Genomic DNA, 23,647 nt, shown 5'->3' with positions numbered 1-23,647 from the left:
CAGACCACCCATCAAAATAGCTTATGCGTCTGCAATGTTGTTCCACGCCGTAATATGCAGATACGCGTCAATGTACTGCCGGTTCTCCACGCCAAACGACGTGCCTGGCTTGACCCGAAACATGCCGTTGGGACCCATGACAAAGCGGTCCTCGCCCACCACCACGCGCAGCTTGCCTGCTGCCAACATGCACATCCGCATCGCCCTCTCGTCGGCGTTGAACGACACCAACTGCCCCGGCCGCACTACCTCCACACGGTACGACATGTTGTGGTCGATCGGGACCATCTGGTTCGACGTCAGGTACGCATTGGAAAAGGCAATGTTCTCGTGCGCCTTGCTCTGCACCCGTCCGGGCGCCACCTCCCAGTCCTCCATCTCCAGTGCGTCGGCACCACCCGGCTGCACGTTGCCGGCAGCCATCAGCGCCGAGTCGCTGCTGGTCGTCGCGAGTCTGCTACTGCTGGCGGTGTTCGTGTGCGGTCGGGACAGAGCCATTGCCGACGAAGAGAATGATGACGACGACGACGTTGCTGTTCGCCCTGTTGGCAACACGTCGACCTCCTTACCGGCAACGCGGCCCGAGCGGCGGCGGTCGCGGCCGTCGAGTCGAAGCTTGTTTGGCTCGTGCTGCTGGAAACCGGCCACTCGTGCGGGCCGCGCCTTTTGTCCGGCGCGGTGGGGCACCCCACGCGCCAGAGGTTCGTCATCACTCGACGCCGGGTCAGGACCGCTGTCCGCTCCGCCGCCGCCGCCGCCTGCCTCGGTCGCCGACCCCCTCTCACGGCGCACATTGCCCGCCGTGACCGCCTTCAAGCGCTGCGGCTGCGACACCGCCATGGTCTCGCTGAATCCGAAATTGCCCGACCGCGCATAGCGATACGCCGCGTCGTAGTTGAGGTGCGGAAACAGCTTGGCGAACCGTGGCCGGAAAATCGGATGCAAGCTGCACGGTATTTTGCGCTCCACACAGTTGGCACACTTGGAAAAGGCCACATTCATGTCCGCCGTGCCCTTGCTGCTCGCAATAATGCAGCCGTCATAGAGGCCCTGGCCTGACCGGCAGCAGTCGCACGGATTGGGCACCCAGTCACCGCTCATTTGGATCAACGCCGACACAATGCTCGCCGTCGTGTGTCCGCCCACGGGCACAACACGCCGCTCGTTCCACTTAATGTCGCGCACGCGCTGGGCCGCCAGAAATAGGCTGCTGTAGCCCGATTTGGGCGGTGCAGGGCGTCGGAGCGCCGGCGCCAGAAAGGACTGCAGGTACTCCCATGTCGCCTGCGGGTCGACCGGACGCGGAATCGCAAAATCGCCGGGTCCCGGGGATGGACCGTCGGTTCGGACCGCGCTTTTGGAAAGTACACTTGGTCTCGGGGGCTTAGATGGCAAAGAGTGCGACAGGGCAAAGGCATCAGCCTTGGCCTGAGCGCCCGCAGGTACCTGCGGTGCCAGAGGCCCCAGTTCGGACGCAGGTCGCTTGTTAGTGGACACAACAAATGCTCTCATATGGGCATGGACGCCAACTTTGGATAGTGTGCCGTCTCTATTGTCATTGAAGAGCGTATGCCGGTGTTTCCGTGTGAAATGTCCCCCGAGGTTGACGATCCTCTGAAAAACACGTTGACAGTCACGGACCGGACAAAGCCACGGCATATCCGGAACAGAGCTCTTAGAGTAACCATCCGGAAAGAGTACACCAAAACCAAGGTCGCCATCTATGGTTTTGGTGTACTCCCGGCCAGACGCAGACACCAGAAGCTCCTTTGTTGGACGCTTTACCGGTGCCGTGAGTGACTTCGTTGGCGGTCTCTGCGCGGCGACACCGTTTGATAAAACAGCCACCTCACTATCGAGTGTCTCCTTGTGGTGAGCTTTTGTTGCTGAAACGTTTTTTCTGCCAAACCTACTTCTCTTAGCTGATTTCGACACCAAGGGTTTGGCCAGGGGTTCAAGCTTTGTGGGCGCCTGTTGCGAGACTACGCGGGCACCGAGGCGTTCGGATTTGGTTGACACTTGCTTGACTACAGTCAATGTGCCGTCCAGATTGTCGTTCAAATTGGTTGCTCGATGCCCTCGCTGGAGCCGGACACCAATACAAACACGGTCAGTTGACTGGTTGCCACGAAAAAGAAGCAAATCTGTATTCTGCAACGTACCGAAAAATGGCCACCCATGCTGACCAGTTCTGGAAAGAGTTTACGGCACGTACGGACAGGGCAGATCCACGGCGTCGTTCGCTTTGGCCACAGCTCGTAGCCATCGGGGATGATAGCTCCTTTTGTCCCATGCACGGTTCCGTCCTTGTCTGAAATAAAAAAGTCTTAGCGATACGCAATAGCGCGGTTCGACAACTCGTATTGCAGCAAGTTACCAATATATTTGTTGTAAGCCCGGCCGCTGGGCGCAAACGAGTACGATGCTGGGGAATCAGACGACAACACGGCAGCAGCGTCCTCGGGGCCGACGTCGACAGAGTCGGTGAGGTCGTCCTCATCGGAAGAGCTGCCTCCTGCATCCGAGTCTTGCCCGGAACTCAGGCTGACGATGTCCCTGTCTGCTTCAACGTCAGCAACATCTGCCTGGCCACTGACTTCTTCGATGCCACTGTCGGATGAATCTGTCGGGTTGACAGTGTCAACCAAAACCTCAGAAGTTATTGGGAACTCCGGGCCCGAGGAGAGCGAGATTGCCAAAGTAGGTGCAGTCTTGACGACACCGTCCGAGTCTGACGATGGCCTCCGGGAGTTGGATCGGGAAGAAGAGCTGTGGGAAGTCTTGGCACGTTTCTGTGGAGGCTCTGCCAGCTCCACGGCCGACTCTCGGCGCCGCCTAAGCCCGTTGACCCCAGTCCGATTGGTTGGGCCATCCAGGAATTCTGTGTCATTATTCTGCTGTCGAGCTACACGACGTGGTGGGCTCGATGCATTGGATACCAGGTCACTCTCAACAAAAGCCGGGTTGGGGTCGGTGGGCGCAGACAGTCTTGAATGCGGCAGCGGCGGTGGCTGTGTCTTGATACCAAGGCCGTCTCGGAACGATTTCGGCGGCGTGTCCGTAGGAGTGCGTGTAGGCGTCGAGCCCGACGACGTAGGGGGTGTCCTCGATCCAGTCGAGTACTTTAAATTTGGCGGCAGAATGCCTGGGCGGCCGGTTCGCTTCATTTTATATGCGAGGCGTGGGCTGGCATGATCATTACTTCCAGACTGGAGGCCAAAGAAGATGGCACTGGGGGATATGGGAGACGGGCTCGCCTTGGTCAAGGACGCCAGAACCGGGGGTGCAGCCGGTGATACAGTTGTGACGCGGAGTGTGCTCTGTTTGTTCTGCGGAAGCGGATTCTTATGCACCTCCTTTTCAGCGGCCGGGTCTTTGAGTGGCAGTACGGCCGGACGTGTGCCGGTAGCGGCCTCTGGCTGTTGAGGCTCGTCGGAATGTGGTATGGCCGCGTGTTTGAACAGGCCCATGGGGGGGTGGGCGACTCCATGTCCGCTTGGGGCATTGCTTGCTACATCAGAAGGCAAAGGTACGCGATGACGTGTGGGGCTGGTGGAGGTTGCACTACTTGGTGTTGCCATTGTATGAGATTGCCCTGTGACAGCATGCCCAGCTAGATGGGTAGCGGGCAGCGTGGCTGGTTTAGAGGCTGGTGCAACTGGGGAGGGATGTTTGAGGACGGTTGATGTCGAGGAACGTCGGTCGCTCAAGGCCGGCAGCACACTGTTCATTACGCCCGCGGAGGCCGATGCTGTCGCTGGGGCAGTTGTTCGCGGCAACTCTGGCATCGGGACGTGTATAGAGGTCGGCGTTAGTAGAGACATCGAAACAGGCGTCGGAACAGCCGTTCTCTGTGACTGTTTGTTAATCTGCAGCTAAACACTGCAAGCTGCTGGCGCCGCCAGTGCAGTCCAACGGCAGTGCAACGCATGCAGACAAAGCGATGCGACTTAGTTTTTTGCGAGGCCTGCGACGCCTGTTGCAGTGTTGGGCGCAGGGCAAAGTGGAGGCTAAGGAGGCTGGATAATTGTTGAGAGTGAGGTCAGCGAATTGTGAAGCCAAAGTGAGCGGCTTTCGACGGACGCGTTTCGCAGAACGCGGTCGCTCTTTCTCGCAACCGCCGATTGCGCCCACCCCTGACTCTTCACTTATCTTTTTCCAGCCCATTTGGTTAATCACGTGTCGACATTGAAAGTCAACAAACATGATTCTTTTTATTATTAAAAGTCCACATGGTATTTATTATATTCTTTTTCTTTCTTCTTTTTCTGACTTTATATCCAAATCGGTGTCCCAATGTATGGACGGTAAGGAAAGGCACGGGCGAGAAATATGTGCAGTCAAATTGGTACACGAACTCCGTACTGGTCGTTCTTTCCCGTCTTGACTCTGTTTGTTGACGTAAGGCACTCTCTTGTTCTTTCCGTTTGCAACAGGTTCATCGATACAATGCTCCTGTATTTGTAACACTCATTTTCTTCTCACCTATGCTTCTAATCTTTCTCCATCTCTCCATCCCCTTATCAACACCTCCTTAACGAAGCCTCCGCAGTGGCACCCAACCCTCTGATAGTGGCAACGTCACTCCTTACAGAGCCTGCAACTCGCGGCGACACTGGTGACCATCAGTGGTTCGAGGACTTGAACAATCAACGACTATGAATGATCAGAGCGGTATGATGGAAGGATATTTGCTGAAACCCATGTAAAGGCGCCGCTATGAACGACGTACTGTGTCCAATTTACAGACTCTTACTTCGAGGGAAAAGCACGTCCATAAATGTGTATTTGATCATGTACGAACATTAGAGACTTTTGGTCTATTATGTACACCGTACCATACAACTCTAACCTAATATACAGCCTCACGGAGAGCAACCGCTACGATGGCAACCATCATTGTACCGAGGACGTCTAGCGGCATTCTTGGATCCGCGCCTGATTTGCTTCCAGGCTGGGTTGCCGACGGCAGCGCTGCCGTGCCCATGTCTTGGACTGTCAACGAGGGCGGGCAATCGACGTGAGCAATGGGCAGCACGGGGCACGTGCCCATAAACCGCGGCGTGTTGTTGATCGTCTCGGCAATGGACGCACTGATGCTTCCGCCACAGATGCTGCTGGCCGGAGGCGGGGGCACAGCGGCCGCCATGGACGCGCCCGTGTCGTTGGCGACCACGGCGCAGCCCGGCCGGTCTGTGATGGATCCGCTGCAGGAGCCCTCGGCGATGCCCGCGACGAGAAAGTCGTGCTCGTAGGGCACACTGTCGCAAGACGTGTTCTTCGTGTTCTCGACGAGGTCCATGGAGCGCCCGCCGCTGTGCACGGTGGCAAACACAAACCCGCCCGTGTCGGTGACGTTGTTGTTGTACTGGAAGTCGGTGGCATTTTCGGGGGCACGGCCTGTGCGGACGGTCCAGGAAAAGTACCACTCGCCGACCTCGTAGTCAAGGCACTCCCAAAAGGCGTAGATGTACAAGGGGTCGGGCGTAGCCGGGTCCGTCAGGTTGACTTTGGAGAGGTCAACGGTAAAGTTGCGGGTGTCGGCGTAGACGGGACACTGGCCCTCGAATGGATAGTCGCCGCCGTACTTGCCAATGGCAAAGTCGATGCGAGGGTTGAGGAAGACGGCGTACTGCGGACTGGAGATGGAGAAGACAATGGGGATACGGCCCAAGGTGTTGTAGGCCTCGCTGCGTGGGTAAGCAAGGGTGATGTTCACGGGCTGGGCGGGCTGAACGGGTTGGACAGTGCGGTTGGACACACTGGCTTGGGCGGTGCCGACCAGACCGGCGAGGCCGGTGAGGACGGCGAACAACACCACTGGTGATATTGATATTGGCGAGAGCCGCATTTTGTACGTCAACTTCCGAACAAAGATGTTTTCCAGTTTAAAGTGTGGCGGGCGTTCGAGGGAATGACAACAACTGTCATAAATACAGCTTGGCCGACATAGGTGTCGGCTCTGACACGCCAAGTATGGGTAGGCAATAACGATCTTGGCGTAGGATGCGTGTAAATTGGAACCAAGCCTTACGTTTGCTTTGTTGAAAAAGACGACTGCCTGAATGTCCGGGACTTATCGAACGTCGAAAAGAAAGACAAGGAGGTATTGCAGTACGTCTGTCTTCATTGGCTTTTTTCGAGTATTCTCACGACGATGGTGCGCCTTTGAGGCAGAGCGCTCTTGTCCCCTGGCTCTAACTAACCTTTGCGCCGCAAAATTGGCGCCAAGGCCAATTAAACCCTGTGAAAATTAAGATCGCTGTGTTGTAACACCAAAAAGACTCCGTGCACCGTACACAAAAGATGATAATAAGCTTGCAAGTTACCATGTGTATGAAGTTGAAAGTTCAAAACGGTCAACAGGTCCAGTTCAAAACGCACAAATCTTATTTTCACACAAAAGGTATCTCCCATAAAATGAAAACGGCCGAACAATAGTAACCTAAACAAACGTTCATGTCAGAGGAGGTCACCTGCGAACTCAACTCTTCAAAATAATCATGTCATCAAAACTATGCAAAATGAAACAAAAAACAGCAACCAAAAAGCAAATTTCGCCAGCCCTAGGCCTGCTTCTCGTCACCCTTTGTAGCTGTGGCATTGTTGTGGCCCGAGGCCGAAGGGGTCGGGTGGTGGACGGCGGCAATGACGACCTCCGGCTCGGGCATGTCCGCAGGGATGTGGCTCTCGTTCACATCGTCAATCTCCTCGGGCAGGATCAGGTTGAGCAGCATGCAGACGAGGGCGGTGACGGCAAATCCGGTCTCGAGGACGAGGACGATCGCGTCGAGGAAGGAGGTGAGCGACTTGTTGCCGCCGGTGTAGGTGAAGACGTTGGAGAACCAGGTGGGCACGAGGGTGGCGCCGTAGCCCAGCGCCAGGCCGGCGGTCAGAACGAAGCGGTTGCGGCGGTTGAAGGGCACGCCGCGGGTGATGATGGCGATACCGGAGACGGCGACGGAGCAGAACAAAAAGGTCGTCATGCCGCCAATGACGGAGCTGGGAATGGCGACGAGGGCGGCGGCAAACTTGGAGAAGACGCCCATGATGACGAGGAAGGCGCAGCAGCAGTAGCCGGCCTTGCGGTTGGCGCAGCGCGTCAGAGCAATGACGCCGTTGTTCTGGGCAAACGTGGTGACGGGGGTAATGGTCATGAGCGCGGCCAGCACGCCGTTCAGGCCATCCGCCAAGACGCCGCCCTGGATGCGGCTCTCGTAGATGGGGCCCGACACCTCGATGCGCGAGACGTCACACGACGCCGTCACGTCGCCAATGGCCTCGCAGGCGCAGATGATGTAGACGGCGAGCATGGGCAGGACGAGCGGGGCGTAGAGCTGCAGCTTGAAGGTGTGGACCCACACAAACGAGGCGACGGGGGCCGCGTCGATGCCGGAGCGGTCAAAGTAGCCGCAGGCGGCGGCGATGATGCAGCCGACAAGCAGGCCCCAGACGACCGAGGTGGACTTCATGATGGGCGAGCCGAAACGCTCGCACAGAATGATGCTGACAAAGACGGAGAAGCCGAGGCCGATATACTCGGCGCTGCCCCAGGGCAGGGCGTGGGGGGCGGTGATGTCGGGGCACAGCTTGTAAAAGTCGATGGGGTCGGCGGCGCTGCAGAGACCCGAGCCGCCTGCCCAGCCCTGGAAGGCCGACTGAATCAGAGAGATGCCAATGAGCATGACGGTGGGGCCGGTGACGATGGGCGGGAAGATGCGCAGCATGGTCTTGGAGGGAATGAAAGAAATGAGGATCTCGATGAGGGCGGTGATGGCAGCCGTGCCGAGGAGGGCGCCGTAGCCATCGGGGCAGGGCAACGGGGTGCCGTCCTCGGCAGACGGGCAGAAGCCGTTGGCGTACATCTGCTTGAAGGCGCCCTCGGCGACGGGGATGATGGCAAAGGAGATGCCGACGACCGAGATCAAGCCGGTGCCGATGTAGTAGGGGGTGCCGCGGACCTTGAAGCGGGTGATCTGGACGAGCGACAGAATGCCGGAAACAATGAGGGCGGTCGAGACGAGGTACTGCTGCTGCTCGGCGACCAAGTTGCCGCCGGCGGCACCGGACATGATGATAGGCGGCGTGATGACACCAGCCAGCATGGCCAAGGAGTGCTGCAGGCCGAGCAAGACAGCGAGCACAACGGGCATTTTGTCGTGGAGGCCGAAGAAGGGCGAGGCCATTTTGGACCTCTTCATAAAGGGCAGGTTGGGGCGAAAGAGAAATACATAGTCGTAGTCGCCGAGCAGGCCATCGCGTGTGAAGAGGGTGTGCTTGACGGTGCGGGCGGCACTGTTGATCTTTGCGCCGACACCGCGGCGGCCCTCGGTGGGCGCGATTTGGGACGGGCCCTGATCTTCATCCATTGTGAAGTTGGTTTGGTGAAATTGGTGATGTGTGATGGATAAAGAAGGATGGGGACGGGAAAAGAAAGAGGAGAGGAGAGGAGAAGAGGAAGAGGAAAGGGAAGGAGAAGAAGAGGATCTGAAAAGGAAAGAGAAGACGACAAGAGAAGACGAGAAGAACCGGAAAGAAGAGAAAAAGGGACGTGCGAGAACGAGTCGAAGATAGGAACGACCGAGGAATGACCCGATTAGGAAAGCGAGGATATCAGGGTGTAAATATGTGAACGTGGCGCTCGATTCGAGGACCGACGGATGCGGGGAAGGAGCGATGCTTGTTAATGAGAGAGATGATCGTCGTGCCTTCCGGTTTCCGCCTTTCGTCAAGAGGCGGCGGCCAGGAGCGTGTTTTATATGTGCGACGCAAGATGACGATGGCAACCCGGGATGCAACGGATTGAATTGAGCTGGGACTCTAGATGGTGCTCGGTCTCGTTGCGAGGACGTCCAGATTTTATGATCGGCCAAGCGTCAAAGGGCCAAGGTTTTTATTCTCACAAGCATGTGTCATTATCACCAGCAAACCAAAGCACAGGAAACGAAAGAAGCTAACGGCTTGGACTTGCGGGGCGACTGCCCTGGCGCCGGGGGGGAGTCGGGTCGCACTTGCCACACACATAACGGAAAGAACGGGCGGTCTCCACTTCTCTATCAGACAGAATGGGGCCTACAGAGTCAAAACGGACTCAAAACAATTACACATACAAACGACTGAGCAAAACGCTAGCGCAGGAGCAAACAACAGGACGACAAGAAGATGGTGATGGGGTGCAGCCTCGCGCTGGAGGAGGTGAACGGATTGCACAAGCACGGCCCCGGAGAGAATGGATTGAAACCGGATGCCGACTTCTCCTTTTGAGAACGGAGTATTTTCGACTTTGCTATCGACTGTTTTGCAGTCTATCAGATTGTTCACCCGTCACCTGTCCTCGTTGTATAAGTGACCTTGAAGCATCTCTCGCAAAAGTATCGTCGTGGCTTGGTCGTCGTTGTTCTTTCCCACACGGCGTGGTGGCCGAGTTTGTTTACCGTCTAGCCTTGATACAGTTGATGATCGCCGTCTCTGGCGTAAACGCGCCATATAACCTGCTACATGGTACGGAAGTCGGCCATGTCGTTCATTCAGCGTGGCTGTCTGCAGAGGGACTAGACACGGCATGATTACCTGAGAGACTCTAAATTTAAGCTGAGCCCCAGCATGCTGTCTAGGAACAACGTCGGGGTCTACGACATACTTCCGCAGGTGAGTTGGCAGCACTGGGTTCCACATCTCAGTCGCTTTCGTTTTCTGTTTTGGTGTGTGTGGGTGCGGCCAGGGCTGCTAGCTTCTTTTCGTTTTGATTTATATTCTTGACTCGATACGATCGAGTAATGTGATGAACACTACAACGTCCCGATTAAAGAGAAGACGGAAACATGGAGAGCGGAAACAAAATCGTCCACGTTGGCTGACACCCACGCAAAGGGCAAAGTGTGAACCCTTCGAAACATGGGCACTGCGACAACAAGAAATTCACGCAGCGCGTGACCTGAGGAAATAATTCTGTGCTGTGCTTGTCTTGCAACCATCTCGCCCCGACAAGGTTTGATAACAAAGTGGGCAAGCGACAGTCAGGGACGAGGGCTATCATGCGCGTTGCCAATAAAAAAATATTGTGTTGAAAAGGCCATATATGCTATGCTCTTCTTTCCTCTTATATAGAACACATAATGACGACACGCTTTAGGTGAACTCGAATGCAGAATCTCAAATGCCGAGACTACAAGCATGGAGACCATTGCGGTCAGATACCACTGATAAGAAGAGGACCACAGGTTGCTCCATGCTGAACTGGGACAACGCCCACCCACAGAAAGGGCCAAGATAAGATACATTGATTAAAGACGGATTCTATCTTTGAATCGTCTCCGTCGTGGTCCTCCACTGTTGGACGAGCAGGGTGGAGCCGTCTGGGTGGACTCTCGTTCCCATAGATAAGGCTAAGCAAGCGACATCCGGGCGTCGCCATTGGTAAAACGGGAATCTGGAGCTCGGTTCAGTGCCTTGTGTTAGTGCACTTTTCAATGTCTCCTCTTCTCACGTTCCCTCTCCCACGTTTTATGCGTCTCTGTCTTAACCCACCCGATAAGCCATAAGGCGGACTTGCCGGTGCCGGCTAACATTGGAGATTGTCCCGGTTTGTCTTCTACCTCAGCTTCGCCTGGAGATGCACCTCGCCGTTATGCATGTCGTCTCGTCCATTCTCGACCTTTCGCCACACCTCCATACCTCTGAACGCTGTCCCTGCGACCCATCACCCCTGTCGTCTCCCACACACCTCTCAAAAGAATTGATCACCGCCTCAGCCTGCCGCGCACGTTTCCTCGACGCAGAAAAGCAGACAAAATAGCAGTCGGGGACCGGCCGCTTGCGCGGCTCGAATAACGGCGCTGGCCGCCTCCGCCTCTTCCCCTCAGCAGTGGTTCTCTAGCTGCGTGGGATCTGCAAAAGAGAGAGGGGTTTTTGTTGGCATCGAAAATGGTTGGTGCCGAATGCAACCTATTGGTCTGAGTAGTCTCGCAATCCTTTCCAGGCGCGCGGGGTTAGCTAGGCTTCGTCTATTGTCGTCTCACGGCGTAATACGTTGTAGTACGGCGCAGTGTGCACGCTTTCCTCTCTGCGGCACTCGCGGCGGGAAGCACCGCGGAACGAAAATTGCGCGTGGTCGCGTGCCGGACTGATGACTTTAGTCAAGTCCTAGATGAAACTCTTCCCTCGATGTAGTGGACGTAGAACTAGGACGAATAAAGGATGCAAATGTAGAGTCATTCCAATTCTTTCAAATTTTGTTGTTTCCATCTTATTCTGCAAAGCATCGAATACTGCCCCTATTATATGCAACCAGAGTTGGTACTTGCGTGATTGGGATATCTACAAAAATACTGTCTTTACAACTATTGCCAGATATTCGCGATTGGATGAAGTTTGTAAATTGTATAGCGAAGCATGGACAATGGAAATGCTGACCAAGACGAAAAACATCATCGTTAACCTCTGACGTCGCGTGATCCCCCGTCTTTAAGAGGATATCTACCGGGGACGGGGTGGTAAGAGCTGCTTTATCATTTACCATTTCAGTTTTGCCATCTCTATTTCTCTCTTGAGCCTACCAATGGTAAAGTAAGACATTTGCGAGTCATGATATATAATCTTATTTGTGAATTTGTCTTATCTTTCATCTACGAGTATTGGCCACGATAGAAGTATTGCAACTATGAAGTAGTAAGTGGAGAGAAGCTCGGCTACGATCCGACCAACACAGTATCCTAAGCAATTTCAACGTAATGGTCATAAATCTTGATTGTTGGCTCACAATTTGATCCCGTGTATTCTCCGGCACGGAATATTTTGAGCTGCAACACCATGATTTCATATAGGTTGAACTTTGTTATATGAGGCGATTTTGGGCTTCAAATAAACTTGCTTAAACAAATGCTTGCCAGGATCAAACATGTGTTGATACTGCATGACTGTACGACGTATTTATATTTGCTGATCCCACTAAAGCGCTTAGATCGATAGCCGAGGCATGTCAGAAGTAAAGAGTCTACGAATTAGCTGCTAACCTTAAACTCTGGGCCAATCTCTGCCTCCAAACACAATGCCGGACTACAGTTGCACAGTTGCATAGAGTGCGAATGTGTACTCCTACCCCGTATTTCCCGTCGTACTTTTAAGCGTGATCCTCCTTGTTATTCGCTGCCCGTTAATTACCTTTGAACCTTTTGTCGTTGACCGTTATAATATGCACCTTTGGTAGCTCAGCTTCGGCAAACGGTGAATACCGGAGCTTGTCAGCGGGAGGCATTTTCAGGCGTCTGAAACAAAACGAGTCCAGCTGTGGAGTTTCCCGAATTTCTTTGCCAGCCATCCACAGGGTAGATCCCCCTCCAAGGTAGATACACCGCCTGTTACGCCTTTGTCAAAGTGAGTCATCATGGCTCCCCTTCCTCCTTTGAGTGATACCCAGTGTCAATAGCACAGAATTCCCAAGCTGTATGAAGCTGTCTGGGAGGAGACAAGCAGGATAGAAGGTTACGAGAAAGATGAAAATATAAAAATGGGAGCGAGCAAATCATCTTTCTTATACTCTAGATAGCTCGACCAAGCGGAATTCAAAAGTGCTCGACATCCTCCTAAGCGACATGGCCCTTCATCCTTGTCAATGGGCAATCAGCTTAGAGGCGGCCGCGGTCTGCTTAAATAATCAATTTAATGTCCGTACTCCCATTTCTTCCATTATTTAAACATGAGCTTTTTTGATTATACTCAATATACCTTGCTGACTTATTATTTTGCTAAACTTCATATCCCAACATTCATAAAATGTGGCACGACTGTTTTCTTGCGTTCATACATTCCCGTTCAGATTGTTTGACACCTACTGCCAATGCACCGTCCTCATATCTGCATATCTGGGCGGTGGCACTGATCTTGACACTGCTATATGTCTTCGCAATTGATTTACCCATGCCCGCCTGCACACGTCCGCCACACAATGCCCACGTTTCTTGCTCTATGGTGTGGCGTTTCGTTAAGCATCACGGGTGGAAATTGGTTGGATTGGGTTTTCGTGTTTTTTCATGAAAAGTGGTGTGATGACGTCAGGCAGCAACGTGGGTTCCACCAGGGTTGCTACTGGGTTTTCATGCAGGCGGTCATGCATGTGGGCAGGCAGACAAGATGAAGGAAGACAGGCCCTGAGGCCGCCCTAGATCTCGATTTGCGTGTTGATCACCGTTTCCTGCGAGCTGCGAAAAGTCGGCAGTCGTCCTCATTTAACAGGATACTAACAACGAAAGATGGGCATCGCGAACCTCACAGCCAAAAGTCAATTCTCACCGCCGGCCCTCAAATTGACATCAGCCCCTGCAGGACACCGCAAGGCAATTAAGAGAGACTCAGAGACTGGCTACGATTTGCTTTTCATTGGATGCGATGAGAACAGAGTGAAACGGCCGGCAGGTAGGGGAAGGTCCGTAAGTCGTAGGAACCAAAGAAATCAAAATACTGACCAACGAGACAACGTAAGTCGTCAATAATTAGTTTTTGCTCCGTACACTCAACGCAGACTTTAAGCCGTCGATCGGTTGGCCAGCGGCAGTTCAGCCCGCCCTCCATAACGACAACTTTGTCGACCGCCAAAAAGCAGGATTGGGCCGTGTCGTGACCCCTGTATGGGTGTTCACGATGTAGGCCACTCTATTTTGGCGGCCAGAGGCGCACAGACCACATCCACATGCAGAATTAAGCTGCATATACCCACGTCATCGGCAGTGGACGACCCACGACGTCAACTAAACCTGCAAAACAGGAGGGTGACGAAATGAAAGCCTTGTTTGCGGTGAAAATCACAGAGAGTGACGTGAGGGACGTTCGTCGTAGCGAACAATTTAAGTAGATTGGGTGTCGCTCCCTTTTCTGTGTCTGATTTTCTTCACTCCCAACTCCAGTCGCATCAACAGTCTGCAACTTAACAACCAGATTTCTTTGTCGTTTTCTGTTCTACGCAACTCCGCACAACTCAACACACTCAAACAGTCAACCACTCCAGACACTCAACACCGACAAAATGGCGTACGGCTTCGTTGGCATCGTCCACATCGCGGCCATTGTCTTTGGCGTCATCGAGCTCGGCCTCACCGCGTACCTCGTTTCCTTCTTTGACCATGACGGCTACTCCACCTCGCCCTCCATCCTCAACTTTATGCTCTTCAACGCCATCTGGTCCATTCTCGTCCTGCTCTACGTCGGCGTCACCCCGCTCTACTTCACCCGCGTCTTCCACCGCCTCGCCTCGCTCGCCCTCGAATGGATCACCATGATCTTCTGGTTCGCCGGCAGCATTGCCCTGGCCGTCGACGTCGGGGGGCCTGTGAACTGCGGCGGCAACCACTACTGCGGCTCCCTCGAGGCCGCCATTGCCTTTGGCTTCTTTCTGTGGGCGCTGTTCGGCGTCCTGGTCGTCGTGGACACCATCGAGTCGCTGCGCTCGCGCGGCCACACCGTCAAGACGGGCGGCATCGCAGCACGCGTATAAATGCATAAACGACGACGTACGCAAAAGCAAAATTGACTGACGACATTTACAAAACACCGGTGGACGGACGGCGACAGACAGGAAGCCGATTGTTGGAAGATGGGAACAAATATTATGATGGCAAACTACTTTTCAGAATACCCTGTTTAATTTATGAATTTGTTGATTTCTTTGGATTTGCTTGAGCCGTCTGTTTCTTGTTTGCTGCGTTGCTTCACTCCCTATCTTTCTCTCATCTCTTTGCGTCTGCTTAAAGAGCATGTCATGTTTTTAAATTCCTCGATACCCGACGTTCCTTTTTGACTACCCTTGCCCACCCTTATTACCTTTACCATTAATACCTAGAACCTTGGACGCCTTAATATGCAGTCAATACACACGTATTCCACCCGTTGAAACCCATGCTCTCACCGTGATGTCCGCGCCATAACGTCCACAATCGAGCGGTACGTGCACTCAAACGTCACCAGCTGTCGCCCGCTCTCAACCAGCTTGTCCACGCCCACCGTCACCCGATCGAGCGCCGGAAACGATCCGTTCTACAGCTCGTCGCGAGTCACGCCGCTGTTGCTGTTGCCGTTGCGTTTCTTGCTCGTCTTGTCGCTACCCTTACGCTCGCGCGCGTCTTGCGGACTCCCACCGACGTCGACATCCCACCCGCCGTTGCGCACCTTGTTCCACGCTCGAGCTGTCGCCGCAAACCGGTCGAACTGGGGCCCATCCTCGCCCAGCCCCCACGCAAACACCCCGCCGAGGTGCCGCGATTGCAGCACCTCTGGAAACTTGTGCTGCACAATCGTGTCGGCCGTGTCAAACGACCACCACAGGTCCTCCTCGTCGTCCCAGTACCCGAACCCGCCACCGCCCGCTTCCGTGTAGTGCCCATGCGCCCGCGCCCGCGAGAACGAGTCCTTGACGTCTGCCGGCACCTTGTCGTGCCACGCGAACGCACCCGCGCGACCCAAATCGGCCCCCGTGTCTGGGTCCTCCATCAACAACGTGGGGCACCCGACCGCGCTGCCTGTCTTGTGCACCTGCTCCACGCACGCCGCATGCTCCGTGCGGTAGTACTTGACATAGTACGCCAGCCCCAGGTTGATCCGCGACGCGTCGCACCCGGCCGCCACGTACGCGTCTACGGCCGCCAGGCTGTCCGCCACACCCGTATGGTGCTTCACCACCGTGTCGCGCCGGTTCATCAGGTCGTATGTCATGACGTTCAAGAAGTCGACGCTCGCCAGAATCTCGGGGACCGTGTCTGCCGTAAACGCCAGCATGTCGTCTGGTTTGCCAGGGACAGCCGCCGTCAGCAACTTGTCCGGGCCCAGGGCCGCCCGTATCGCGCCGAGCAGGAGCGGGTATGCGCCAATCTCCCACGCTTTTTCGACGTTGGGCACCTGCCGGTAGTCTTCGCCGTTGCCGCCGGGGTACTCCCAGTCCACGTCCACGCCGTCGGCGCCCGTCGCTGCTACCATGGCCGCCACATTGCGCGCGAACCGCCGCCGGCCCGATGCTGTGCGTGCCGCCCGTGCGAACCCGGCCGTGTCGCCCCAGCCGCCAATGGCCACGAGCACTTTCGTGGTCGGGCTGACCAGACGGCGGGTGGCGTCGACCGTTGTAAAGAGCGGCCACTCCACTGGGCGGTCCGGGTCGCGGTTGTCGTCGTCGCGGTTGAACAGGCCCGACGGCATAAACGCCAGCGCCACGTGCGTGATGGACTGTTGCTCGGCCAAGTGCACCGGCATGTTTGGATGTTGCCTGTGTTTGGGTCAGCTATGCCACCAAGCCCACAAAGGGCAAAGACAAAAAAAAAAGAGCAGCCAACACGCACCCCGTCAGATACATCACGTTGCGCAGCTCTGGCACCCCCTTGCCCGATCCCACGCGTGCCAGCAATGCCAGAACCTGGAAAACGGCAAAGAAACTGAGAAACATGATGGTGCCGCGTGAGAAAGGAGATGGCCGATGCGATGCTTCTTCTTGGATGCTGTGGCGAGTGTGGGCAGCTGGTTCGACAGCCACGTCAACAAAAGGGTCGTCGAGACGTCCTGGTTCTGTTTGCATCAGTCGATCAGTCACCGTATCCCCCCAGGTCACCTTGGGCTCTCCGTGCCGCGTAATTTGTTCCATTGTGCTTTGTAGACGCGCGTCTAGTAGGTTGGCGTGAAAGTGAAAGCGACGGCGCCCGATGTTTTGGAGGCTGGCTCCACCGACACACCATCGGAAACATTGGATGGAAGGAACGACTCTGGAGCTGGAGATGGGCGTGTTGGAGTTGAAGGGAAGTGGGCGGTGTCTCACCTTGTCGGGAAGGCGCGACCAGCACCAAACCAAGTTCCTGCCCTGTTGTCCTGGATGCCCGCCACTATGGGGACGCTGCCGCGGTCCAACAGGGAAGGCGCGCGTCAGCCAGCGCCTGCCGTTTGTAGAGCGTCGTTCTCAGGCCGTTTCTAATCACGACGATGTCATACCAGCCATACAAACCAATCGTTCCCAAGGTAAGCCGTACTACTTCTGTATGTCGTACTGTATTACACCGTAACGGGACAGGCGATCCCCGCACCGTCTGTTGGCGCTTGTCGTGGCCGTAGCTTGCTGTACCTGAAAATAAAGCTCACTGATCGTGGCTGCCCAGTTCGACACCGCTAGCGAATAAGTGGGTCACATGCTCTCCATTGGCGAATGAAATTTCTGCGGCTCTCCACGCCCAGAGCTCTTGCCTTGTTGTTGCTCTTGCCAGTTTCCTCTTATTTCTTTTTATTTTTCTTCTTCCCCTTTCTTCTTCTTTTTCCCTCTCACCATATTGTCCTTTTGACCCTCGAGTCCTCCAACCTCGCCTCAATAATATATCCTCGACACTACCCGCCCCCAACATGCTCGAAAACCTTTGCATGCTGCCGCTGTCGGCAGATGTGTTCGCGCAAGTGCTGCACCCGACCGAGCCACTCTTGACCGTCGGCCTCTCCAACGGCCGCGTCGAGTGCTACCGGCTGCCCGATGCAGGTGCGGGCAACAATGGCAAGAAGGCCGGCGTGATCAAGCCGCTGTGGACGACCAAGCGCCACAAGGGCAGCTGCCGCAGCCTGGCGTGCAGCGTCGACGGCAAGTGGGTGTACTCGGCGGGCGCCGACGCCGTCGTCAAGCACTTTGACCCGCTCACCGGCAAGGTCGTTTCCAAGTTTGCCATCCCCCCACGCCACGACGGCGGTCTCGACCCGCCTGCCATTATGCACATCCTGTCGCCGCAGACGCTGCTGCTGGGCACCGACGACGGGTGCCTGTACATTTACGATTTGAAGGCCGACGGCTCCGTGGCGCCGAAGCCCAGCCGCACACACAAGCCGCACGACGACTACGTCACCTCGATCACGCCCCTGCCGCCCTCCGCCGAGAGCACGTCGGGGTACCCCAAGCAGTGGGTCAGCACTGGCGCCGGCACGCTGGCCGTGACGGACCTGCGCGCAGGCATTGTCGCGCGGTCCGAGGACCAGGACACGGAGCTGCTCTGCTCGACCATGATCCCGCGGGGGCTGGGTCCCAAGAACCTGCGCGGCAACCCTGTTGTAGCCGTGGGCACGGGCGACGGCGTGCTGACGCTGTGGGACAAGGGTGCGTGGGACGACCAGCAGGAGCGGTTCTACGTGGCCGGCGGACGCAAGCAAAAGGACGGCGAGAGCCTGGACGCCGTGGTGCGGGTGCCCGACAGCGTGCCGTGGAGCAACGGGCAGACGGTTGTGGTGGGCGCGGGTGACGGCACGGTGAGCATAGTGGACCTGCGGAGCCGCGAGGTGCGGCAGGTGCTGATGCACGACGAGGTGGAGGGCGTGACGGCTGTGGGGTTTGACAGCCTGGGCCGGCTGGTCACGTCGGGGGGGCACACCGTGAGCATCTGGCAGGAGAACAAGGATGCCAACGGCGGTGGGGTTGGTGGTGGAAGCGACGACGACGATGACGATGAGGACGACGAAACAGACGGCGACGAGGCGGACGGTAGCGATGCCGAGGGCAAGCCCAAGAACAGCAAAAAGCGTGCAGCCGACAGCGACAGCAACAGCGACGACGACGATGATTCGGACAGCGACGATTCGGATCGTGAGCCGGCGAAGCGTCGCAAGAAGAAGAACAAGAAGGGCCGCAAGGCCAAGCCACAGGTAAAGCGTGCCTCATTCCCCGGCCTGGATTGAGTACGCGGCTAGTACGATGGGGATGAGTACGCGAGCGGGAACAAGCACGATCAGGAACACGAGGGTCATAAAATGCATTGTATACAAGGTCTATGCATGTATATGCAGGAGACGGACATGCCACTCCAATACCAAAACGACATGAGACCCAACAATTTCTCCTCACAAACACCTCGTCTACAACGGCTTCCGGGCCGTTGTGCGCCAGAACCAAAAGTCTGCCTTGGCCGTCTTCGCATCCAGCGCTGCCTTGACGGCAGCCGACTTGCGCACGGCGTCCTCCTTGGTCTGGACATCCTCGAAGCCGCCCGTGTGCACCATGCCCTGCATGTACGACGCAGCAATGGTGTGCAGCGACGTCATTGTTGTGCCAAACAGCGTCGGGTGGTCCCAGAAGTCAGACGCCTTGAACACATCCTGGCGGGCGTCCTCAAAGTTCTCGGACGTCAGCAGCGTGTCCAGCCCGATGGGGTACGCAACGCTGCCGCCTTGGTGGCTGCGTGCCTTGTAGAAACGCAGCATCTGCCTCATCGCGTCGGCCAGCTCCGAGTCTTCCGGAAACCCGGCAAAGTGCTCAACGTCAATCTCCTCCCACACCAGGTAGCCGCCAGGCCGCAACAGCGTGCGCAGGTTGGCGGCGAGGGGCTGCCAGTCGGACGATTTGAGACCAAGCACCAGCAGGCGCACGTGCACGAGGTCGTACTGCTCCTGGAGCTCAGCGGCAAAGGGCTCGGCAGCGTTGGCCTCGAGCAGCTGCACATTGGGCGGGCGGGACGCGGCCGGACGGAACTTGGACGTGTTGAAGTCGTATCCGTCGAGGCGGGCCGTTGGTGGTAGTGAGCTGGCCAGGTCCACGAGCCAGACACCGGTTCCGGTGCCGATGTCAGCAACGGACACGGGAGGCCGGCCCGTGAAGGCAGGGTCCTCTGCGCGGGCCGTGACCAGGCCCTGCAAGTAGGCGTCGACCTCGGGCGCGACGACGGTGTTGCCCGACATGGGGACATACACGTTGTGGTGGTTCCACTCGAGGCGCTCGATCTCGGCGGAGAGCTCGCTGTGGTTCAGCGGATAGAGCGACATGGCGGCTGATTTGAAGGGCGACGGCAGGGAAGGCTGTGCAGGCGCCGACGGCGGCGGGCGTGGTGTATTTTCTGGCGGAGAGTGTGAATATGTGAGGGTCATGCGGCGCGAACTTGCTTTCGAGTCCGTCCACGTCCACAGGCACAGCACGCAAGCACGCACCTTTAATAGCAGTCGCCATGATTGCTGGATTGTCAAGCACCGTGTGCTCTCCTTCTTCCAAACCGAGAGGTTGATGTTCCCCGGCGGAAGTGCCGCCTCGCGTTGGTCGACGACGATTGTCACCGGGGCTTCACGCACTCAGAGGTAGTGCTGATCTTGGCTCGATCCGGGGTGGATATTGAGGAAACAGGCGACTCGATGAGACTCTAACCTGCTCGACGTGAGATCCAGTGTGAGATCGAGTATGCGACTAGGGCGGTGTCTGTGGAAACAAACGGCAAACCCAGTCAACGAGGAGAAGTGGAAGTTGGAAAAGGTCCGTGTCGGCAGTGGGACACTTGGCGATGTAGTTTGAAATGGAAGGATTCTGGGGGACAGAAACCCATTGATCCAAGAAAGACGTGCAGAAATCGAAGCAAAGACAAAACGGAAGAAAACTGGAGACGACGAGCACATTACATGTTACCACGCCCTTACGGACTTCTCCCATGTCGGACTACTACCCTTGCCATCGTTTTCCTGTCTTGACCTTTGATTCTCCGCTTCGCCCACACCGTTCCTCTTTTTCACTAACAGCGTTGCCCGAACGAGAAACAAAGCTGTGACCCCAACACCAGTCGGCCGCGTCTCCGCTCTTGTTGATCCAACTAGGAGTAGTCTGTAAATGCTTGTGCATATACCGTCGCATTATTGCGTTTGTTTGCTAAAGAGATGCAACAGGGAACCCGCCTGGGGACAAATGCAGTCGTCAGAACGTCAGACAATGGAATTGTCTGTTTATTGTCTGCTCCCGGCCGAATCCGTGGGCCACCGGCACTAGGCTGCGAAGGGACAGCTGCAGGGTGGGACGGAAACAGAGGCAGATCTAAAGCAAACAGATGTCATCAGTGCTGCTTCTAGTCAGAAACATTTTGCATGACACAGTTCTTACGTTGATTCCATACGATCTCCATATAAGTTGACAAAATATCGTAATGAACAGAGAATACAAAGTCTCGACAACTGGAATCAACTCACCGATCAATGTGGTAATTTACCGTTGCATTTTCCGCTCCCAAGATGACATTATGTGCGTCTGCGTCCTTTTTTATTTGGTTCTCTGGTTCGTGGAGGGGGAGGGGCAGGCGAAGGACTCAATACTACATCAAACGGAGCATGTGAACGAAGAGCTGGAACAAGACAAAAAAAGATAGGAAGAAAGGACAAGAGGTTGCATTTTTGTTTCTGATTTCTGCGTACATCTCCTTGGACACCGCCCGTCGTTTCCGGTGTCCCATTTTCCTGGTTTGAAGGCGCAGAATCCTTCCGTTCATCCTCCTTCTTGTTCGGCTCACGAATACGTCAAGTGTGTTTTCGTCTTTCGTTCTCCCCTGGCATCATCCCCTCCCTCGGAATAATATGTTATATACTCGCAATTTCAACTTTTGAGTCCATGTTTCCCGGGACCTACGGTGTACACATTCGTGAGAAAATACTGTCCAACTGACCCGTCACACAGGGCCCTTGTCCAGTCCGGCTTCCAGCATACCATGTGTCTCCAACAGAGAGACAGAGACACAAGGACACAAAGAGACAAAGCGAGCAAGGCATGGAGCCCAAGAAATTGCCACGGCCGTGGGTATGGAAAGGCGGGAACAATGGCGGAAGTTCCGCGATAGGCCGCATCATAGCATCACTTTGAACCAACCCTGGCCAGGCCCAACCCCCCATTGTGTGGAATCCAAATGACAGATGACTTGCTGTTCTGTCCCCAGTTTCCTTGGATCATCGAGGAAACGAAAACGCCGAAGCAAAACGCGGAGAAAATAAAATGTCATCCGAACGTGGGGTGTTATTTTTTAATGCTGACATCTAACTTCTGTGATGCAACTGCCATCCCATCGTCGATATTATGCCGTATCATGTCTTCACCGTTTTGTATTGCTTGCGATAATCATTCCATAAAAGAACGACGCATTTTGTCTCTCCTCTTAGCCGCATCACTCTTCACTGCCCGGCTGACACAGGCCACACAGAGTCAACAACCGCACCACCGACTTGCGCTGACTGCCACTGCGGCTTGATAGGGATTCGCCAGCACCCCCTTCCTTGCTCTTGGTCGCACAGCTCTCCTCTGCAACTTTGGCTCCCTTGAGCGTCTGGGGTCCCGTTTTGCCCCCGCCGCCCGTCTCCAGGCCAAAGTCCTCGACAAGTTTGGCCCATGACGCCGCACCTCGCCGCGCCATTTCTGCCGGCACGCTCGCGTCTGTGCCGCTTGTCCGCCGATTGAAGAGTTCGAAGCTCAGCCACCCGCGATAGCCGAGGTCGCCCAGAATGGCGGCCAGCACTTGGTCAACGGGCAGGTATCCGCTGCGGTCGTCTTCGCCATAAAACAGCCGGTGCTGCCGCGACCACGTCATGCGCGCCGGCGAATCTGCGTCGTAGAGCGGATGGCCCGGCACGAGCGGCGCAGCCAGCCGGGCGCCGTCGGCGATCTGCACAAGAAACACACGGTCGACGCTGACGGCGGCGGCGAGCTCTTTCACTGACTCCGTCAACCGTTGCGGACCCTCGGGCTGCACACCGCCGGACACAGCTGGGTCTGCGTAGACGCGCGCGGCAATGTTGAACGTGTCGAGGCACAGCCCAAAGTTGGGCCGGTCGACCTGCTGGGCGACCCCCAGCTGGCCTGCCACGTGTCAATGTGCGTGCCCCATGCCAGAGCCTCATAGCAGAGCCGCACCGGTGGCGTGGCCGCGGCCGCAATCTCGGCGGCCTCGCGCAGGTCCTGCACAATAAACTTGAATTCGCCCGTCACCTGGCCGGCCGGCAAAAAATTGGATGGAATGAGAATGAGGTCCGTCCGCAGAATCCCGGCAAGGCGGCACCAAAGATGCAGCTCCGCCAGCCGATGGGCACGCGCGTCTCGGCTGACAAGTCCTTCAAAGTGGCGAAAGGGCTGCAGGCAGATGACCGCCAGGCGGCGCGTGGCGCACATGGCCCGTACGAGGGCTGCCGCACGCACCAGTTGGCTGTCGGTCGGTGCCGTCGTAGGAGCCGCCATGAGAATCGTGGTCGGGATAACGGTTGAGTCAGTTGTCGTAAACGACGACGGAGGCACCAGAGGCAGAGTCTGGGCGATGTACTCCAGGTCATCGTAGAACAGCTCAATGCCCTGGTAGCCGTGTTGTGACGCCTGGTCCAGCCGTTGCTCCAGCGAGTGGCCTGCATAGCTTTGGCCCAGCGACAAGGTGCTGATGGACAGACGGCAAGGCGTCTTGGACGAGGGGGGCTCTTGTCTGGCACCCATATTGTTTTGTGGTTCTGGAAGAGGGGATAGGTTAGTCTGAGCTACTCGGTGACCAAGATAGTGAGAGCAGCTCATAGGAGAAGGTGTGGAACGGAAAAGAAAATCAGCATCAAAGTAGAGAGCATCTCTGAATATATGCCTATGTCAACCAAGGATGCAAAGCACCATCGATGTTAACGGAACACACTATCAACGAGATTGGGCGTACCTCTTTGGACGGCGATATCGTCAGGGTAACTCGTCGCGGATGGTGAAGGATAACTTGCTCTGTGACACAGCGTAGAGAGGACGTTGTGGTCAGGAACAGATGATTCTGTTCCCTTCGGCTAGCCGGTCTTTTACCCCTTTTTTGCCTCGCTCACGTTCCCGTGACATTGATGCTGCATCGTTCCTGCCTTGCAGGTATGTTGTGCCTGTCCTTCCGTCTATAAGCATGTAACATGTCCC

At 55.9% G+C, this 23,647-nt stretch overlaps 9 protein-coding genes across 9 annotated transcripts; 2 read left to right on the top strand and 7 right to left on the bottom strand.

The window, feature by feature from the left end:
* Window positions 1–21: 21 nt before the first annotated feature.
* Window positions 22–3,788, bottom strand: SPSK_02959 (uncharacterized protein; the record flags this gene model as incomplete). Its single annotated transcript, XM_016729805.1, has 3 exons — window positions 22–2,118; window positions 2,163–2,311; window positions 2,378–3,788. 3 exons carry the CDS (start codon window positions 3,786–3,788, stop codon window positions 22–24), a joined length of 3,657 nt encoding a protein of 1,218 aa, XP_016585093.1.
* Window positions 3,789–4,852: 1,064 nt separating this feature from the next.
* Window positions 4,853–5,851, bottom strand: SPSK_03500 (uncharacterized protein; the record flags this gene model as incomplete). Its single annotated transcript, XM_016730338.1, has 1 exon — window positions 4,853–5,851. One exon carries the CDS (start codon window positions 5,849–5,851, stop codon window positions 4,853–4,855), a length of 999 nt encoding a protein of 332 aa, XP_016585092.1.
* A 715-nt stretch (window positions 5,852–6,566) lies between these two features.
* Window positions 6,567–8,369, bottom strand: SPSK_03222 (nucleobase:cation symporter-2, NCS2 family; the record flags this gene model as incomplete). Its single annotated transcript, XM_016730063.1, has 1 exon — window positions 6,567–8,369. The coding sequence occupies one exon, from the start codon at window positions 8,367–8,369 to the stop codon at window positions 6,567–6,569; it is 1,803 nt and encodes a 600-aa protein (XP_016585091.1).
* Window positions 8,370–13,247: 4,878 nt separating this feature from the next.
* On the top strand, window positions 13,248–13,641 carry SPSK_03725 (uncharacterized protein; the record flags this gene model as incomplete). The annotated part of the gene is made up of 2 exons (XM_016730559.1): window positions 13,248–13,410; window positions 13,517–13,641. 2 exons carry the CDS (start codon window positions 13,248–13,250, stop codon window positions 13,639–13,641), a joined length of 288 nt encoding a protein of 95 aa, XP_016585090.1.
* Window positions 13,642–13,978: 337 nt separating this feature from the next.
* On the bottom strand, window positions 13,979–14,491 carry SPSK_03672 (uncharacterized protein; the record flags this gene model as incomplete). The annotated part of the gene is made up of 1 exon (XM_016730507.1): window positions 13,979–14,491. One exon carries the CDS (start codon window positions 14,489–14,491, stop codon window positions 13,979–13,981), a length of 513 nt encoding a protein of 170 aa, XP_016585089.1.
* Window positions 14,492–14,892: 401 nt separating this feature from the next.
* On the bottom strand, window positions 14,893–16,615 carry SPSK_10522 (uncharacterized protein; the record flags this gene model as incomplete). Its single annotated transcript, XM_016736901.1, has 3 exons — window positions 14,893–15,024; window positions 15,046–16,243; window positions 16,317–16,615. 3 exons carry the CDS (start codon window positions 16,613–16,615, stop codon window positions 14,893–14,895), a joined length of 1,629 nt encoding a protein of 542 aa, XP_016585088.1.
* A 743-nt stretch (window positions 16,616–17,358) lies between these two features.
* Window positions 17,359–18,669, top strand: SPSK_03394 (WD repeat protein; the record flags this gene model as incomplete). The annotated part of the gene is made up of 1 exon (XM_016730232.1): window positions 17,359–18,669. One exon carries the CDS (start codon window positions 17,359–17,361, stop codon window positions 18,667–18,669), a length of 1,311 nt encoding a protein of 436 aa, XP_016585087.1.
* A 177-nt stretch (window positions 18,670–18,846) lies between these two features.
* Window positions 18,847–19,930, bottom strand: SPSK_03468 (uncharacterized protein; the record flags this gene model as incomplete). Its single annotated transcript, XM_016730306.1, has 2 exons — window positions 18,847–19,820; window positions 19,912–19,930. 2 exons carry the CDS (start codon window positions 19,928–19,930, stop codon window positions 18,847–18,849), a joined length of 993 nt encoding a protein of 330 aa, XP_016585086.1.
* Window positions 19,931–21,890: 1,960 nt separating this feature from the next.
* On the bottom strand, window positions 21,891–23,200 carry SPSK_03395 (4-hydroxyphenylpyruvate dioxygenase; the record flags this gene model as incomplete). The annotated part of the gene is made up of 2 exons (XM_016730233.1): window positions 21,891–22,574; window positions 22,634–23,200. 2 exons carry the CDS (start codon window positions 23,198–23,200, stop codon window positions 21,891–21,893), a joined length of 1,251 nt encoding a protein of 416 aa, XP_016585085.1.
* Window positions 23,201–23,647: the final 447 nt, after the last annotated feature.

The sequence above is a fragment of the Sporothrix schenckii genome (genome assembly GCF_000961545.1).
Source record: "Sporothrix schenckii 1099-18 chromosome Unknown Cont47, whole genome shotgun sequence".
In the NCBI taxonomy this organism is placed as follows: Eukaryota; Fungi; Ascomycota; class Sordariomycetes; order Ophiostomatales; family Ophiostomataceae; genus Sporothrix; species Sporothrix schenckii.
The sequence above is the reverse complement of the archived record's forward strand: the minus strand, read 5'-3'. Positions and strand labels throughout refer to the sequence as shown.